Source organism: Stegodyphus dumicola, chromosome 8 (genome assembly GCF_044657685.1).
Source record: "Stegodyphus dumicola isolate Sdum_Otavi_A_Nest chromosome 8, ASM4465768v1".
NCBI lineage: Eukaryota > Metazoa > Arthropoda > Arachnida > Araneae > Eresidae > Stegodyphus > Stegodyphus dumicola.
The window spans coordinates 28,222,187-28,243,576 of NC_140775.1; the positions used below are offsets into that span (position 1 = coordinate 28,222,187).

Here is a 21,390-nt window from a genome sequence, read left to right on the forward strand (position 1 = left end):
TGAGAAAAAAATTCAATAAGTATTAAAAAAATTATTTCCTTATACTTTATAACAACTTAGTTACAAGTTTTAAATAATATTAAAAAAACTTTTCCTTATCAGAAATATTCATAGTCCATAAGTACATGGAAATCAGCAGCAATTTAATCACTATTAAAATAAAAGGTGCTCTAATTTGAAGTGAACTGAAGAGAGGATTAATTATAAAATCATTCTTTTTATTTAAAGGATACCTCAGAAGCTAAAAAAATCATCTCATATTTCAGGACGAAGCTCTGTAAACAGAAAAGAAATAATGCGGAATCTTAATATTAATAATACAAACTTTGATCTTATTTTTTTGTAATTGTTAACTGAATAAAACTGAATTACATCAAAACTTCCTTCTAATGTAATTAAAAAAAACGCATGAAAATATTTCATTCAAATTAAACTGATCTGATCAAACTGCTTTCGATAAAGTATAGCATTTAATTGCATACTTCAGAATAAAATGTTGTTTAAAAACATATTTTCTCACACTTAGGCCTCTGAAATATTGCTGAAAAAGAAAATATATACATTTATATGTATAGTTACAAGGTAATTATCAAATGTTTACATCCGATCATGTCAAAACCCATTAATCTTAATTGCAAGCCACTGAATATTTCTCCAGGAGGGGTGAGCCACAGCTTCAAGGCAATGCATGGGGAAAAACAGTTAGAGCCTCTCCTCTTACTTCTTACCTTCATGGTTATATCAGTTTTTTACAGTGCTGTAGGATGGTGCTTTATTGCTGTAAAAAGAATTAAGTTCATCAAAGCAGTTTTGTCTTGATAATCTACGTTGAAAGTTATAAATAAATAACTGCACGAAAATGTTCATGAATAAGTTCCACTTTTTACCCGAGATTAATTTTTCAGTTTAATGTTAACAACACTAATCACACTAAAATGGCAAAACGTTCTGAAGAAGTTGTGTTTAGAAATATCAAACTTTCGGTTAGAATCGTCTATGGTTGCCTAGCAACACATACTGTTGCAAATGCCAGAAATATAAATAGCAACGCTCGTATTACTGGTGCCAAGCAATTATCCAGAGGAAATGCATTTTGTTTTAATAATTAACTATTAATGTTAACAATACAAATCACGCTAAAATGGCAAAACGTTCTGAAGAAATTATGGTTAAAATATCATGCTGCAACTTTGTCGTCACTGATTAATTCATTCTCAATACAACTCATGCTCTTGTGTTTTTGTATACATGTATGTTTAAGAACATCAGCCCTTCCAATACACAATATTGAAAAATTTCAATGACAAACAGTGTACATTGCAAGTATAGTATATTTCCTTAGTGAAATGATAGAAGCAAAGTTATTTGTCTGATTTTTGAAAACTACATGAGTATTTTACGTTTTTTCAATACAACTATATCCTTCTTTCTTTTCTTTTTTTATCTTGTACACACGTTTTATAAAAACATCAGCCTTTCCATCATGTGAAATCAAAAAATTCCAAAGAAAAAGAATACACATCAGAAATGTATCACATTTCCTTGAGGAAATAATAGATGGAAAATCAGCCATGTATGAATTTTGAAAAGTACAGGAGCCTTTTACCTTTTTCATAGACATAAGATTGAAATTTCTTAAACCATTTCTCAAAAGTGCATGAAGCGATGAAACGAATAAAATAACAACCTCAAACTTGCTTTGTGCTCACTGAAAAACTGAAATAAGTTTTCAGACATATATGCTCTCACACACAAAGCAGAAGTGCACCATGTCTCATTGATGAAATGACTTTGGTTTTCTTTTATATGTAATATAGAGAAAAATCAAACTCTTTCAGATGCTAAAAATCACTTGGGGGGTGCAAATAACGAAGTATTAAGCCAAGCTATATAAAAATTGGAAGAAATTTTAAGAATAAGAGAAAACTGGAGAAATATGTTGTAAATCAGGTTGGGAGTACCGTTGGGAAATGGGAGTCTCCCACCTAAATCGGGAGAGTTTGCAATTTTATAATAAGTTAACACAGAAAAAAACCTGAACTAAGTTATTTAAATTTTAAAAAAATCCAGCCTTTAAATTTTTTTTTACATTCTACTTGCTTTGTTGCTGAATGAGTTGCCAGTTGTTCTTTCATCATGATCTGATTATCTGTCTTACTTCAGAAGACCTTCTCTTGTATGGCATTAGCACTTTGCTCTGTATCGATGTCTTAGCTACTGTCATCCACCACTGCAGTCACACATAGGACAAAACTGAAAAGTTTTGATAATTAACAAACTAATAAAAAGTAACCATTTCAGTTAACTTTCTAACAGCTCATTTCTTATCGGAAAGGAATTTCTTTTAAATAAAATTTCCTAAATGGCAATTTCAGAAGTAAACCTGCTTCAGGTGCTAATCTGAACATAACCACAATGCAATAATAATTATTTTCCCTAGGGAAAAAATTAATCTTTCTCTTGCACATAACAGAGGTATGTAGGGAAAACAATAATAAAATAAAATCCATTTTAATAAACTAGCAAACAGAAATGGGTACATTTCTGATAAGTTTTTATCCATACACTTTAAATTTCATTATTAAATTTATGAAAACATTTACAGAGAGGCGAAAAAAATTAAATGCATAATAACTTAATCCTTTTTATGATTCAGACGTGTACTTTGAAGTGCAACTTCATAATTCATTCCAGTGCTTTTTATTTGAATCCATTCTATAATAATGTTCCTTTACATCTTCCCCTGCCCATAATTATTCAAACCTCTTCATTACACATACATAGCATGAAATATTAACTTCTGGCCAGTACAGATGAAAAAGAAAAAAACAATATAAATGATACCATTTAGTTTATTTCTATTGCACATACCTTAATGCATCATATAATCAACAATTTATACACTACAAAATACACAGTATAGAAATCCTATATGCATATATATAACATTCAGCTTGCTAATATACTTTAGCAGTTTTGACTTGCACATCAACTGAACAATAACGTATAAATGTAGTTTTCTTTTACTGATGATGTAGGAGTTTAACCTCACATTTGAGGTACACAGTGTAACAACACACACACAAATTCAGCTGGACTGAAGAATTTCTGCTTAGTAAGATACAAAGGAGAACTTAGTAAATGTAAATCAGCTGATTTCATTCCTAGAAATTATACAATACTTTTGAAAAAACATTGAAAAAATAATCTATAAAAACTAAATGATGTATTTAATGTAAAAGAAAAGACCCATCTTTCTTTTTTCATTCCCCATTTTGGTAACAATTTTGTTCCTGAAATGGTAGTGCAAAAAGCACATCTTTGATGAGCTTTCATTAAATATAAAATAATATTTAGGGAGGAAAAATGAAAAATGTCTATTAACTAACAAATTATATAAAAAAAAGTACAGCTGAGGATTCAAGTTAAAAAAAAATAACTAGAAATTTTCACCTCTTTATATTCAGGATAGAAAATGAGCAAAGAATATAATTTCACCAACACTTTACTATGTTATGAAAATCTTCAGCCCCAAATCTTCTGCTGCAGTTATGAAATAAGTTTTACAAAAACAAATGTAGCATACAGCTTAACTTTCTGCATTGCCATAAAATGAATATCATTTATAAAAGCAACTGCAGAGCAATAAGTGTCACATGCAAATATAAAATATCGTAATATAAAAGAGACAGTTGAAGATTTTGACAACAGCCAAAGAATTAATAAACTGGTACAATAGACAGCTATACATGAAATATTAAAACTTAAAAGCTGTTCTTTTCCCTATATATATATTTAAAATGCATATAATGTGTTACATATTTAAAATGTGGAATAGAAATAAATAAACAAGCCAAAAAAAAAAAATTAAAAACTGTATACAGCTCAAGAACAGTGCATTTGAAAACAAACTGGGAACAAAATATTTGAAAATAACATTAAAATTGTTAACGAATCAAGTCTCAATAAATTAACAGACTTCAGTTGAACTAGCTGCAATCTGAATCAGAAGATGAAGTTAGAGAGGAATACTGAGATGAACTGCTACTGGAATCAGAAGAGCTGCTAGTATATGCAAGTCTTCTATGCTTACCCCTACTTCTACTTCTAGTGCGAGATGCACAGGAAGAAGTACGATGATAAGAATCATATTTTGGGGATGCCTGACTCGGTAAAGGACGTCTTATACTTGACTTGACTTTCCTTGAGGGTGACATTACTCGGTCACTAACTGTACTTCGCCATATTTTTGAGCAACACCACTCAGGAAGCGAACAAGTTTGAGGATTGGTCAAATGCTTCAGAATTGCTAAAGCATCAGAATCACTAAAAATATTTTTTTCTTCTTCTAAAAAGGTACAAAAGCTAGCAGGATTTAATATTCCAAACCTGATATGTCGCATGAGAGGATCTAGATGCTCTTTAATTGAAGTTTCTTTACTTGAACTGGGTCTCTTCTCAGCCCAACGAATTATGCTTTTCAACAACATTAATTCACTTGCTTCTAGAGAATCAGAACTTAAGACTCTTTCAATGGCTTCAGCTGTAGTGTCTAAGAAACTGGAATCTTTAAGAGCTTGAGTAGTGTTTCGCTTCAGAAATTCTAAGCACCTTTCAGTCACAACCTTCATGTCCAAAAACAGAGAATTTTCAAGAAAAATCCAAACATTTTCTGCAGTCAATTCACAACAAGATATAAAATATTCACTCTGTTCTTTCAGACGAGGCATGCAATACTTTTCAGCAGCAGTGCATGTCATGAAAGCTTCAGATGCATTTTTGAAAGAAACTTCTTCAGTATAAATGTACCTAAAATTTTTAATATATTAGCATTACAATTATATATAGAAACTCTACCTTAATAAATAATAAACACGCATATTAAATTTCTTAACTTCAGGCATGAATTATGCTATAAAATTCATAGTTTGAAAGGGCTTTTAAATTTCTTTGTAAGAGGCAAAATTTCTAATGAATCAAAATTAAAAAATATTTCTTCTTAAGAATTATCGGGAAAAAATTTTTTTTGAAACCCTTACTATTTAAATATAAAAATGCTACAAAATAATTCCTCAAATGCAGAAATTTTTAATTCAGTCTCCAAAATTCCACCATGAACAACTATTCCATAAGAACATACATAAATTAACAATTGTGACCTACACATTTTCACAAAAAAGGGGATGTTTTAATACTTAATAATGCACTGGATTCATGTTACATTGCTGACACAAGCACACATTTTGAGCCTATTAAAATAATACACTGATTATAATACATGGACAAAAATCCAAGAATAATATGATGAAGTGTGGTGTATGAATCTTTCAGTATACTGAGCAACTGAGATTAGCAGGCAAAATTATTGAGGAAGAAAAAAGTATACTGGATATTTCACTACTTGACTGAGTGTTTGACAACTAAAGAAAAGAAGAACATAAACTCCATTTGTGAGACTTGGCTTAGGTTCTTCTTCATTTATCCGAATTTCAAAATATCAAAATTCACTGAAAATTATATAATTGCGTTAATGTTATAAAAAGAAAAGTTTGCATAAAACTGTAATACCATTTTCTCTAAGAGTGAAATTCTTAATTATTGTAATACAGCTCATAGTCAGTTAGGGCATTCTGCAGTCCAGATAATGATGAACTTAACATCTCAAATTATTTACAACACACATGGGTATTGCTAAATTTCTAAAGCATTGCAATACATCCAAATGAATAAAAAAGCCAGACAGAAAATATCAGATTTATTACAAACTGTACCTCTTACAAATAAACCTTTTGACATATTTCAATAGATACTGTTAATAGTTTTATTTCTTATCATAACATTAAAAATTTCTCCATTTTGTATCTGATCATACAGAGAGATATTTGTGAGCTTTGTGCTGCTTTGAAAAGTGAAATTATAGAAACATATACAACTTTACTTAAACAAGTGTGCCAAATTCAAGCTCTTGAAAGAGTATTATTAATTGATAAAAATCCAGCCTCATCTAGATTAAAAATATTTTTCAAGAACTGTGATGCTAAACATTTACTAACTTCATACCATTATTCTACTACCTCCTTTGATACATGGAAAATCATACAGAAATTTGAAGCTGAGGGTAGTTGCAATTAAGAGATCAATTTTTAAATACATCAAACCTTCTTTTGTTAAAATCTAGATCAACACATTACATACATGCACTGTATCCATAAACGTCCTTACCTCGTCTTCATTTTTGTAGCCATTGGTTTCCAGTCACAAAAATGTTTTACATGTTATAAATATTTATGATTTAGAATTTTTAAGTTAAAAAACATGAAACATAATTTAACCTTACATATGATTCCCCAAGGGGGCACTATAGTTGGTTGTTGTTTTTATTTCTTTTTCTTGCCATGTTACCACACATTCATATTTAAAAACAGTATTGTAATGATGTCGTCTAAGAAATAAATAACTAACTAAAAGTGGTAGATTACATACTACAGGACTACCAAAACTTCTAAAGACAAAACAAAATGCAAAAAGTCCGAATTCTGTACCATAAAAATTTAACACGATACTTAATTTTAAAATTTCCTGTTTTTGGTGTCCTTTTCAACTAGCTTCGATGGGTTGGTTAATAAACAAATTATAATAACTTAAGATTCATACTTTTCCCTTAAAAGCCATTCAATTGCATTCCTTTATGATTCAGCACATAATGGTCTTTAATTTAAAATTTTATTACAATTCGTATGCCAAAACAAATCACACACAAACAATTAATTAGTTTTCAAATGCTACAATTATATACTAATAGTCTTATGAAGTTTCATTACTTTGGAATTTTTAACTAATAATAAAAAGTTCATCCATGCAGGCAATTTTATAAGCTGACACTATGACAGTACTGAAGTTTGCTATTTCTTTCTAGAATATGAAATCTGTAAGATACTGAAAATAAAATTTCCTTTTTAGGAAATTATACTGATCAAAACTTTTCACTATAATCTGCACAAAAATTCTCATCAGTTAACATATTAGCATTAATATTAACATCAGTTAATCCATCTCCTCAAATTGATATTTAATTTTTTAGTTAAGAACAAATGCAAACACTCTGCTTTCAGTTTGTGTACAGCCCCTGAATATAATGCTCAGTGTTACATATCTTGGTCAATTTTTTGTCATATGGACACATTTTACTGTATGCCACACTTTTTATTGTATTTTTTATAATTATCATAACATTTACCTAACCATAAGTATATGGATCAAAGGAATGTATAAAAAGTTATGATCTTGTAATTTTTACAAAATTGACTTTGAAAATGCTGTTTCATTTATCATGATTTATTGAATTATCCCAAAAAGTGACTTATAGGTTGGCTGCTAGTATTCACAGGTCACAGTGACCAACTGCTTCTATGAAAGAGTGGATAAAGATATTGGTGGACACTGTATATGCATTGTTACATGATACACATCTAACCTCTAGGAAACTAGCCAGCAATTTCACACACATAAACGTCCTCTATGGAGGTTTTATATTAGCAATAAAAATATTGTAAAATAAAGAGTAAGGTAATAATAATTTTAAAAATCCAATATATTACTTTATATGTAAATTCAAAATTAATTATATTTATATATATATATATAAACTGAAGTGCCCCAAAACTGATACATCAGCAAAATATGGGTCCTTCACTGGAATGCAGAAACATGGATATGATTAAACATAAAGAAATATTTTACAGGCAATGAGCACTATATTTTGGCAACCTTTTGGTCTGGATGTAGGGAGGCTGACTGCTATACATATGGGCCTGGGAGAAAGAATGAACTATTGAAGTATTAATTTATTATAGACACTATAAACTATTTTCTAATATTCTCTATAACAGATTAGTTGTTTATACAGATAATATAACTGGTCACTATCAATGTGGTTTCTGTAAAGAAGGGTCAGCTGATTTTTAATATAAGGCAAATAATGGAAAAGACCAGAGAATTTGACTCATCATTTATTCATAGATTTTAAAACTGCTTATGGTGGAATAATATCCATGAAAAGCTCGTTTGAAGCCGTTACCTTAACACACATCAAACTACGAGTAAAGATACAGAATTATTTTTCAGCATTTGTTCTTTTTACAGACAGTTTGAAAAGGATTGTAAGAAATTTTATCTGAAAATCTAATTTAAGTACCTATAGAGGGCATAAATACTGATGCATGTTTTGTTTTTGGATCTAGCAGTGCCAGTTGAATACATGATGAAACTGAATAAACCTTGAAACCTGACGTGTATGTTCTTTTGCTTTTTAATTATGCACTGGTTAGGGTTTAAATATTACTCATGTTTATTTAATATATACAGACCTTAGTAAAAAGTCAAATCCTTCAGGTGCAATATCAGGAATAACAACTTTCTCTCCTTTTTCTGCTAATCCTCCATAAAACATGGCTTCAAATACAGGACTTGCAAGTGCAAGAATTAATTTGTGAGCTTTAAATGGCTTTGCTTCAGCTCCAACCTCAAATGTTACATCAGCTAGAATACCTTCCTTAAGTGCATAACCATTTACTGCACGAATGCCTTTCAAATTACAACGCCAATCCATCTCCTTACCTAGGAAACAAAATTCAGAACTTTAAAAAAATCCAACAATAAGGGAAATAAATTCTCTAACATTAAAAAAATTAAACTGGAAAAAATTTTACAAGGTCATACATTTGTCACATACTAATCGCATTAATGCAATCAAGCTAAAATGCAGTTAAGGAACAGTGCTCAATATTTTCTACACAGAAAACTAACTGAAAGAAGATATATATATAGCAAACTATATATTTCCCAATACTTAACATAAAATGATGACCAATAACTTGAATATAATACTGAAAATAGCAGATCAAACCAAGGTAGCATGCCATTTTCAACAATGTTACACACAGCAATTAGGCAAGGTGATAGATGAAAAAATAATTACCGACATCCTGACAATTTTACTAATCAAGGCAAAATATGCTAACCCTTAAATAGTGATGCAGCTGCCACAATATCATGCCATGCTCATTACAAGTGATTTAGAAGTTTCTGTTCTAGACTGCTCTATTCTTCTTTTAGAACAGCAGCTCCCAACCTTTTCTCTCTCACATACCCCTTAATCAGATTTTATGATATACAGTGTACCTAATCCCCCTTTTCAGAATTTTGACCCCTCTGTCACCATCTTACATTATTCTTGCAATACATTTTACCATTGTATTAGTTTAATATTTAAATTAAGAGACTGCAAAAATATAATGAAACAAAGACTCATTATTACATTATTAAAAAAAAAGTACTAGCACATACTTAAACGGAACTTTATTAATGTACCATAATTATTCTGAATATAACTCTTACTTAAAATGAAAATGAGAAAAAATATTGACATCATGAATTTATTGATTACTGATGAGATCTAGAAATATATTAAAACCCTAAGCAATCTTGAAATAGTGTTGTACTAGAGTAAAATAATAAACCTTGTAATAAAAAATAAAAAATCTGCATAACTTTTTGTCCCTCATTCTGAGGTTGAATTCTCCAGAGGGACTTTGCTGTCCTTCCCACTAAGGCTTGAATTATGGTAGACAGTGAAAAAAGACAACTTCACAGTTAACTTCTGGAAACACCATGGCATAAGATTATGTAATCCACCTCTAGCTGTAACGCATCTGTTTCTAATTCCGGCAAAAGTATAGTTTAGGGTACCCCTTGGCGAAGTTTGGCGATTTTTGGCGGTACATGGATCACAAAGCCAAAATAACAAGATAAACAATTGCACAAACTCGGTATCCATGTACACGTCGACCTATTTTCACTTAAAAAAAAAATCCTCGAATTGCACAAAAATGGCATTGCGACCTCTTTTAACTTTATCCATGTACACGTAGAACTATTTTCACTTAAAAAAAGAAAAAAAAAACCCAGAATCGTACAAACTTGCATTGCACACTCCCTTTACTTTGTCCATGTACACATTGATATATTTTCACTTAAAAAGTCAAAGGAGCACCAAATTCTACAATATAGGCAAACAAAAAATACATAATCTCAATAAAATACATTTTAAACCAAACAATAAAATAACATAAAAAAAAGAAAAACATGTTATACATTTAAGCACTACCAAAAGCAAATATTCAGTTACCGTGATTTTCGTGTTCGCTTCGTACACCCAGAGCAACGTAAAAATCAAAATATCAATCATATTCAAATGACTTTTTTCAAACCAGGTACTCTTTCTGATCGAATGCTTCACATAGTGACATTCTGAACCTTTCTTCCTACAAACCCATTCGAATCCATCTAAACGGTTTTTACGTTTGACTAGAGTCATATCCTTCCTACATACAGGACACTTATAATGGCTACTAAGTAAACCTTCATTTACAGACCAGTCAATTAAAGCTCTTTTCCCCTTTCGCTCCAAATCATACAGAAACTTCAAATTAATCTTACTACATTCGGCCATTCTACAGTCTAAAGAATCAAACCAACACACACCACAAAAACGCTTACAAAACATCCCATGATTCAAAATTTCCCAGAATCATACACCCGATTATGTCACAATAGGGTTTCTATAACATTCAACTACTCAGGCTACCTAAATGAAACAACTTGGCGATTAATCAAACAACAACTTCGCCATAATACAAGGGGTACCTTAAAGTCTACTCTACCCCTAATTCCTTTTATGCTATGTTAAAAAGTAAATATTTTAAAGATCATTTGTTGGATCTTCATTACGAAGATAAAAAAGTTACCTTTCTGTTGCAAAAAGTCACACCCAACCTGTGGCAGTTTGTTATAGTGTTTCATATTGGTTGCCAAATTCTTTTAGATTTGATTACATGGCACAGCTTTAATTCAACAGATATATTTTTGATAGACAACGGTTATGTTAATGTTAAGAAGAGTCAATACTGGCTAGAGAGTCAATACTTTTATTGGTTAAACTTAAAATACACTGTTTAACGAACTGTAGTTATTATGATTGTAAGACCACTTTATTTTGTTGCAGAAAATAAATATAAATTCAAGTGAGCGATTTTCATTGTTATACATACTTTGATAACAATACCTGATTATAGTACAGTAATCATAAGTAAACTAGAAATAGTAAATTTAATGTAGGTATGGTGCATGCGTTATGGCTCGGTTAATACCCTTCATGACTCCGCTTCATTAAACATAACTTTATTAACACACACCATATTCTTAACACAACTGTCGTTAACATAACAGAAAACTTCTATACAAAAATTTCATACATTCTTTCACTCGAGCTAGACGCACGCTGTAAAACCTCAGACTGCCACAGAGTAACCTCCCACTGACACAGTCACAACACAAAATGAGTTGGTTGCAAAATTCCAGTTTAAGCTATATGCATTCGAATAAAAGCTATAAAATGTACATACATACATACAAAAAAAAAAAAAAAAAAAAAAAAGAAAAAGAAAAGAAAAGAATAGTAATATACAAGTAATACACTTTAATTCTAATTGAAATATATATCCATGCAATGCATATCTTAATTTAACAAAAATGAAAAGTTAATATGAATTTTATGTTACTTCCAATATGTATGCAAAAGAAATTAATCAAGTATTTACATACTATAACTTTTGCAGCAAACCACTAGAGAAAACTTCAATCCTATTACAGTGATCAGTTTTTCGGAAAAAAGAAGACGACGTCCACTGCAAGTAATTACTTTTGAAGCAAATTTTGAGTCTTCACAGACTTTCTGATGTGGAATCTGAGGAATTACAGGTGAATCCATACGTTCTGACAACATATATACTGGTTTTAAGTGATCGATTGAAACTATAATCTTTTTGTTATTTACCTCAATAAGATTTTTGTCCTTTCGTTTAACAACAGTATGAGGACCAGCGTAAGGTGGAGTTAGCGGAGGTTTAACAGAATCGATACGCAGAAATATATGAGAACAGGTTTGAAGTGCCAGGTGTACATAAATTGATGGTTGAACATGCCTAGAAGTTGGAATCGGTCTAACTAAATGCACGACTGATCGAAGCTGTGACACGTTAGATTCAGAAGGAGATACAAAATTAATAGCATATCTGAGGATAATCTAAGTGTGGTACTCTAGACAAGTTCCATAGCATTTATAACTTTCTTAATGGCAGATCTGACACCCAGCAGTACAGGCAGAATTTCAGTCCATTTTGGATTGTTATGAGCCATTATTGCACTTTTAAGTTGCCTATGAAATCTCTCAATCAACTCATTGGACTGAGGATAAGCAGTAGTTCTAATGTGATGTGTACCCAAAATCTTCATTAAATCCCTAAATAAGTGAGATTCAAAATTTTGGTCTTGATCAGTTGCTATTGATACCAGGTAGCCAAATCTAGCTATCCAGTTATGCACTAACACTTTGCAAGTCGTCTGAACTGATATGTTGGTAGTAGATATAACTTCCGGACACAGGTATAAGTGTGTCCATATTACAGTAAAGAGTACCATCTTCTAAAGGAAAATAATGTTTCTCTAGTTTAAAAACTGGTGAAGATTGAGATAAAGAATTTTGAATTTCAGAGTCCTGAGTTTGCACTTTGGATAACTTTTTATAATCAATGTGCTGATTATCAGATGCTGCATCTATTTGTACCCTGGATAAGGCATAAGCAATAATATAGTCATGACCTTTGATGTAACGTATATCAGTGAAAAATTAGCCTATAAAATCAAGATGACGAATTTGTTGAGGAGAACATTTTTCGGTTTTCTGCTTAAAAGCATATATTAAGGGCTTTTGGACAGTGTAAAGGCTCTGCCTTCAAGCATGTGCCGAAACTTCCTAATAGACAAATTAAATACACAATAGTTCTCGATCAGAAGTTGGCCATTTCCTTTGACTTTTGCTGAGTTTAACGGATAGAAATGAAAAGGGTTCCCAAACTGAATTATGCAGTCGCCTTAATGAACTGCCAGCCACAATGTCCGATGCATCAGCACAAAGTTTCAAGGTTACACCAGGAATTGTGCATCTGAGAAGGGTTGCCTCAGCAATTTCCCTTTTTGTACTGGCGAATGCTTTCTCACATTTGTTGTCCCATTTGAAAGGGTATTCTTTTGTTTGGTTTAGGAAATTTCTACATGGCTTCTACCCTTTCGGGTAAAGGTTTTAAACCTTCTTCACATACGTGAAAAACCCCCCAAACTCCAAAGATGTTAAACCAAAATTGCATTTAGATACATTAATTCTTAACCTATATAATTACTTAATTTTTCAAAAAGAGCTTTCAAGTGTATCAAATGCTCAGTTTCGTACTATATCGTTAAAAAAAGCAAATACTCCTGGCAGCTCACGAGTTACTTCATCAATAAAACATAAGGTTGCAGTCGCATTGCACAGCCCAAACTGCATTCTTGTGCTCTCAAAAAGTCTAATAGGAGTAACAATAGCCGTTTTAAGGATATCAGAGGGCTTGATTGGAATTTGATGATAGGCTTTTACCAAGTCTAATCGAGAAAATACCTTTGCTCCATGCAACTCTGCTGAAAAATCACAAATGTTGGGAATAGGACACTTATCCTTCACTGTCTGAGCTTCCTTATTAACCTCCGAAAATCGCCCACAGGTTCCTATTCGTTTGTGCCTTTCTTTGACACCATGTGAAGAGGAGTAATTACTTTTGGAGGGTCGCATGTGACCTAAATTGATCATTTTTTTAATTTCATGCTTAGCAATTTTGAATCTATCTGGAGCTAGTTTCCTGGGCTTACATGAAACAGGATGATCAATTGTTTCAATGAAATGCACAATTTATACTTGACAGTCTCATTAAGTTTAGGAAGCTTCGACAGTGAATGATAGTGAAACAGCAATTTATCATATACACTACTTGCAATAATTGTTTTAATAGAATACAAATGTGTGTTAATTACATTGCAACTAATTTTTAAATGTGTATTTAAATCAACAAGCTTTTTGTTCCATAAATCAGGTAATAAATCAAAATAATGCAAAAAATCAGATCCAATAATATTTGTTGACACTTTACACACATAAAAAGTAAAATTAAAACTGCAACAAAGTCCAAGGTCAATACTTAGAGATTTTTGTCCATAAACCAGAATAAGAATACCTTTGGCTGCAGAAAACGTCATAATAGGTGTCTGACGTGCTTCATCTTTGGTTGTTGAAAGGAGACTGTCATCTAAGCCAGTGTCACACAGAAATATTTTATTTGATTTTCTGACTCTAATAAAAAGGCGAGGAGTATCATAGGATAAATCACAAGTTGCTTTCCCTGGAACGTGCATGGTGGAACACACTTTTAGCTTTTTCATTAAATTTGTGATGATACCAGCAATAGGAACAATTTGAAGCAGCTTTAACTGAAGGGCTTCACTTCCTGTCATAGCGATTTTTGAAATACTGTGTGATCGTTGTAGAGACAAAACTTCACCATGCAATTTGCAGACCTCATTCAGTAGGGAATCCAGTTTAGAATTATTAGATACCCTGTCAGATACAGGTGAAGAAACTATGCTTATCTGAATGGGTGTAACTTCCAATATTCTATCACCAACGATGGCAGCTTTCGACGAATCAAGCGGCTCAACCGACGCTAGGATAGATTGAACATTTGGCGGCATTTGCTGAATGAATAACTTAACAATGAGTCAGATATATTGTGTTTTTCAGCACGCCTTGTCATGACACGAAGCAATTCTGATATTCGGCGAGTAATTTCCGGATTTCATTGGTACTGCTTTCCCTACATCATTCAGTAATGCAGCTTTGAGGTCTTCCTGAGAAGAATCTGTGCTTTCCTAAAGTATGATATCTTGAACCAACAAAGCAATCTCTGGCAGCAAATGAGTGATGCAGTAGTTGAATTTCGTCTTCAGACCCGTAACAAGCTTGGGTGCAGCTAAAGCAAAAGTTGATTTGCACAAAGCAAACCACAATGCTGGGTCAATAGGGTTGTAAATTGGTATCTTCATGGCTGCTGTTTCCTCCATGGCAGTGGCTGAAGGGAAAAACACGAAAGTCCTGGAACCAAGCTCCTGAATGAACAACCAGTATGAAGCTTCATGCATGTAGACGGGTCGCCAATTTATGGTGTGTGTTATGGCTCAGTTAATATCCTTCAAAGACATGACTTTATTAATACACACCATATACTTAACACAACTATCATCAACATAAAAAAAACTTATACGCAAAAATTTCTTACATACTTTCACTTGAGCTTGGGGCGAAGTGGGCGAGTTCACTGTCGTGCTGGCAGTTTTTACGTAAACCCTATGATGCAGTTGAACATCAGACTGCCACATAGGTAAACACAAGTATTTTGATTTTACGTTTACTTTAATTTTCATATAACAGGTTATAAATTTGATATATAATTTCTAAATAAATCATTATTTTGATCTCATGCAAAATATCATTTGTGAGTTCCAATTTCATTTTACACACTATAAAGTGTTTTGGGCTGATCTTTGGAATATGGTAACTGGTAGTTTGGCGACATTTTGGAGGTGATAAAGGTTACTACCTAGGACTTTGGTAATAATCTGAGAAGTACTCAGTTCCGATTACACATTATTTTGTGTGAGGGAAATGAAAGATCATGAGATATGTCATGTGACATTAATGGACGAATTACAGTTCTTTAATCGGAAAAGGGGGGGAATCTGGAAAAAAATCTGGAAATCTTGTATTTAGCTTCATTCTGTGTTGTGTGAAACAGTGTTGGTTAATTTTTGGATCCCATGGCCCTAACTTTTCGAAATGGGTATTTAGTGGGATTGAAAGGGGTAGTAATAAGTGTTTTTTTAAGGTTGTGCGAGATAGAAGTAAAGATGTTTTATTAAGTTATTTATTTTACCTGGTACCTTGCTGTGAACTATAAGTATGATTTTAAAGATCCTGAAACAGGCGCACATACGCTTGCTTTTTATTTAGTGGAGGAAATAAGAAAAGTTTATCGGCCACGTAATCAAGATTCTGAAGAAGATTAGGTAAGTTAGTATTTTTAATTATTTGAAGATATTATTTTTATGCATTGTTCTAAATGTAAGGAGTAAATAAAGTAATATGGTATTATTGGAAAATTGTTATTAGCAATGATTTAGTTTAAAGCAATTATTATTGTAAGCTAATTTTAATTAATTTAATGTATGTGCTTATTTATATTTTAAGTAGTGTTTTTGAATTTAATTATATTTTAATTAAATGATAGCTATTTTGTGAATTATATGTTTGTAGGAATTTGGTATACGTTTCAGTGGAAGTAAACGTGCATGGAAATAATTTAAATATTTGACACTAAGTATTTTTAATGTTTGAGGTATAAATTCGTTGGTGACGTTTATAATATAATAGATAATTTAGAGGTAAAAGTTTTTTGATATTTTATTTATTTTATACGTGGAAATGTTCATCTTTGGAAAGGGTATATACTTTTTCGCGATCAGGTAATTTCATATATTTTTTTTTTTTACCGGATTTAAAGATTCACAAAATTTTCATGCATTTTCGTGAAATTTTTCTAATTTATGAGAAAAAAGCAGTGTACATGGATATAGTGAAGAGTGTGCGCAATGCCATTTTTGTGCAATTCTGGGATATTTTTTTAAGTAAAATTAAGTCGACGTGTACATGGTTTAGTGATATTTTAATTAAATGATAAGTTATTTTGTGAATTTTATGTCTGTAGGAATTTGGTATATGTTTCAGTTGAAGTAAACGTGCATGGAAATAATTTAAATATTTGACACTAAGTATTTGTAACCATTCGTAATGTTTGCGGTATGAATTCGTTGGTGACGTTTATAATATAATAGATAATTTAGAGGTAAAAGTTTTTGGATATTTTATTTATTTTATACGTGGAAATGTTCATCTTTGGAAAAGGTATATACTTTTTCGCGATCAGGTAATTTCATATATGTTCTTTTTACCGGATTTAAAGATTCACAAAATTTTCATGCATTTTCGTGAAATTTTTCTAATTTATGAGAAAATAGCAGTGTAGATGGATAAAGTTAAGAGTGCGGGTTGATCTTTACATTATGGTAACTTGGCGATTTTTTGGTGAAAATTTGGCGACCAACTCTCCTACACCAACCCTCTATTTTTTTTTTTCCCGCCGCCATTTTGTCTTCACGAAGTAAAGACATGTTTCTTTTCTTTTTATCTACTGAACACTTCTTCCAACAATCTACTAGCCGAATTACACTTATGCTAGAAATTTTATCTGACAAAACTGCTTAATCATGACAAATATTCACTGCAAAATTGGGAAAAAGTGCACAATACCATACTCCTTACGCGTTTTTCAAAATAACACATACACATAAACCATGTCACGTCGACTTATTTTTACTTAAAAAAAAATCCCAGAATTACACAAAAATGGCATTGCGCACACTCTTCACTATATCCATGTACACTGCTTTTTTTTCATAAATTAGAAAAATTTCACGAAAATACATGACAATTTTCTGAATCTTTAAACCCGGTAAAAAGAACATATATGAAATTACCTGATCGTGAAAAAGTATATACCCTTTCCAAATATAAACATTTCCACATATAAAATAAATAAAATATCCAAAAACTTTTACCTCTAAATCATCTATTATATTATAAACGTCACCAACGAATTCATACAGCAAGCATTACAAATACTTAGTGTCAAATATTTAAATTATTTCCATGCACGTTTACTTCAACTAAAATGTATACCAAATTTCTACAAACATAAAATTCACAAAATAACTATCATTTAATTAAAATATCACTAAACCATGTACTTATTTTTACTTAAAAAAAAAATCCCAGAATTGCACAAAAATGGCATTGCGCGCACTCTTCACCATATCCATGTACACTCCTTTTTTCTCATAAATTAGAAAAATTTCACGAAAATGCATGACAATTTTCTGAATCTTTAAACCCGTTTAAAAGAACATATATGAAATTACCTAATAACAAAAAAGTATATACCCTTTCCAAATATGAACATTTCCCCGTATAAAATAAATAAAATATCCAAAAACATTTACCTCTAAATTATCTATTATATTATAAAAGTCACCAACGAATTCATACCGCAAACATTAAAAATACTTAGTGTCAAATATTTAAATTATTTCCATGCACGTTTACTTCAACTAAAACGTATACCAAATTCCTACAAACATAAAATTCACAAAATAGCTATCATTTAATTAAAATATAATTAAATTCAAAAACACTACTTAAAATATAAATAAGCACATACATTAAATTAATAAAAATTAGCTTACAATCCTAATTACTTTAAGCTAAATCATTGCTAATAACAATTTTCCCAATAATACCAAATTACTTTACTTCCACCTTACATTTAGAACAATGCATAAAAATAATATCCTCAAATAATTAAAAATACTAACTTACCTAATCTTCTTCAGAATCTTGATTACGTGTCCGATAAACTTTTCTTATTTCTGTTTCAGGATCTTTAAAATCATACTTATAGTTCACAGAAAGGTACCAGGTAAAATAAATAACTTAATAAAACATCTTTACTTCTATCTCGCACAACCTTAAAGAAACACTTATTACTACCCCTTTCAATCCCACTAAATACCCATTTCGAATTCACTTTAGTTAGGGCCATGGGATCCAAAAATTAACGAACACTGTTTTACACAACTCAGAATAAAGCCAAATACAAAATTTCCAGATTTTTTCCCGATTTCCTCCCTTTTCTGATTAAAGAACCGTAATTCGTCCATTAATATCACATGACATTTCCCATGATCTCTCATTTCCCTCACACAAAATAATGCGTAATCGGAACTGAGTACTGCTCACACTATTACCAAAGTCCCAGGTAGTAACGTTTATCGCCTCCAAAATGTCGCCAAACTACCAGTAACCATATTCTTAAGATCAGCCAGAGCGTGTGCAATGCCATTTTTGTGCAATTATGGGATGTTTTTTTAAGCAAAAATAAGTCGACGTGTAAATGGTTTATGTGTATGTGCTATTCTGAAAAACGTGCAAGGAGTTTGCGATTGTACACTTTTATCCAATTTTGCAGTTGATATTTGTCGTGATTAAGCAGTTTTGTTACATAAAATTTCTAGCATAAGTGTAATTCGGCTAGTAGATTGTTGGAAAAAGTGTTCAGTAAATAAAAAGAAAAGAAACATGTCTTTACTTCGTGAAGACAAAACGGCGGCGAAAAAAAAATAGAGGGTTGCTGTAGCAGAGTTGGTCGCCAAATTTTCGCCAAAAAATCACCAAGTTACCATAATCCAAAGATCAACCGTGTTTTTTATTATTCGAACACATTTTTGTTTTGTTTTCGCATAAAATATTAATTGTGCATAATAGTTATGATTCTAAACAATTTAGGGTAAATACTGAATTATGTTTTAAAGCATTTTAAAAAATGCATTGGACTTAAGTGCTCAGAATAAATATAAGGAAAGAAGAAATTTATAATACATTTACAACACATTATTAAAATGTCAAGAAAAGAATAGGCTTTCTCTGATAGAATTTAAAGAGTAAAATGAATGACAGGTTCAAAAAGATTAATCATATATATATATGTTTTCTGAAAACATCTTCCTCTCCCCCTTCATTTTTCTTCACTTTGCACATGTTACATTTAAATTCACTTCATATTAGGTTCATAATACAAGCTCTGGATTACTTAAAAAACAGTTTATTCCTTGAAATTAAATCAGTCTTTTCAAGCAATGTTAAACTAAATTCTACATCAACTTTTTCTTGTTTTTTCATCTATCCAAAAGCATTAATTATAAATGGAGTTTTTCTGCTATAATACTACAGCCCCAGAATCCCATCATACATATCATAGAATTTTCAAGGAAATTAATAATTTATACAGAGATGCTTAAAATTTACACACAGTTCTTTTCCACAAGATATTTTCGAGCAGCCATAATAAACAAACATGAACACAAAGCCATCTCCCATGACATGCACAGAATTTTTTAATAAAACCAACATCAATTATCTAATATCACAATGATTAAACCGCCGGAGCTTTGCCTAAATTTAAATTTCAAAGTAAGGAGCTTCTCTTCTCAATCAAGAAAGGTACACATCTAGTTTTACCAGAAATGATGTGAATTACAGAACCAATATAATATTCAAGTTATTGCCCCATTATGACATTATAATAAAGAAGAATAAAAAGATATGTACACAATGTTGTTAATGTTATTAACACCAACCAACCAAGAGCACCAACGATTAACAACAAAAATAAATAAATAACAGACTACTGCATAACATACCTTCTTCCTTTTTAACAGATGGACATTCCAAATTACTATTTTCATTTGCATTTTCATCATAAGTAATTGACATGGACCTTACTTTCTTTCTTGGAGGCATTTGTATCATATTTCCAGCCCTGAAATATTTTATTTCATAATTAATGAAACGCTAGACCTATACAGTGCTTAACATACAAAATATATTTATTTTTAACAAAATTAAAAACGCAAAAATCATGTAACTACATTCTTATTCTAATACGCATTTTAGCGCAGACTATAAATATCTTTTTATCTGAGTCACAATTTTCCAAGATCGACTCTAATCTTTCACTATTGACTATTTCTGAGATAACACAGGATCATCTAGCAAATTAAAACAAAACTCATCAAAACACACTATTTCACTAATAATTCATCAAACCAAACAACATGATTGTAAAGTTTAGTAATCCGCTGGTAGGAGGAGCTAGTAGTAGGTTTGGTCACCAGGATTAATAAAAAGTCCTAAATATGTAAAAATTCATGAATATCTATTAGAGTGGGTGTTTGAGTTGGATGAAAAACTGGTGGTTGTGTTTTTGGAGGTTGGCGAGGAGATGAAAGCTAGAAAGAATTTCGTTTTTTTCGGAGTGGAAATTTGAGTAGACGTGAGTGCTTTTGACACGGAATAGTTTTTCGTTAGGCGATAAGTTTATTTGTTTATATTTTCTACGGGTTTTCCAGTATTTCGAATGTAGTCTGTTTCCAGAAGAATCGTTAGGGATTATGCCTAACGAACTCAAGCGGAAAACAGATAGTGATATGGACAGTGGTAGCAATAAAGAGAGGAAGACAAATGGAAACTTTTATAGTGCAGACATAACCCCTATTGACAAGGTCAAATTAGCTCTTAAAAACGGCACAAAAGAGGTCAAAATAGTTCTAAAGGCAATTGAATATGGTATCCCGATAGGTCAGTTGCTTAAAAAAGGTTCCATTTTAAACGAAATTACTAATAAAGAAGATAATATATACATCACGAGAGAAAAAAAAATCATAATTTCCACGAAAAGA

At 31.2% G+C, this 21,390-nt stretch overlaps 1 protein-coding gene across 1 annotated transcript; it reads right to left on the reverse strand.

Annotated features, from left to right (window-relative positions):
- Nucleotides 1-2,834: 2,834 nt before the first annotated feature.
- Nucleotides 2,835-20,836, reverse strand: LOC118185066 (BTB/POZ domain-containing protein 6-like). The gene is made up of 4 exons (XM_035354858.2): nt 20,581-20,836; nt 20,353-20,471; nt 8,367-8,616; nt 2,835-4,809 (listed from the first exon to the last, which is right to left on the reverse strand). The coding sequence occupies exons 1-4, from the start codon at nt 20,598-20,600 to the stop codon at nt 3,990-3,992; spliced, it is 1,209 nt and encodes a 402-aa protein (XP_035210749.1). The 5' UTR covers nt 20,601-20,836; the 3' UTR covers nt 2,835-3,989.
- Between the last annotated feature and the right edge of the window lie 554 nt (nt 20,837-21,390).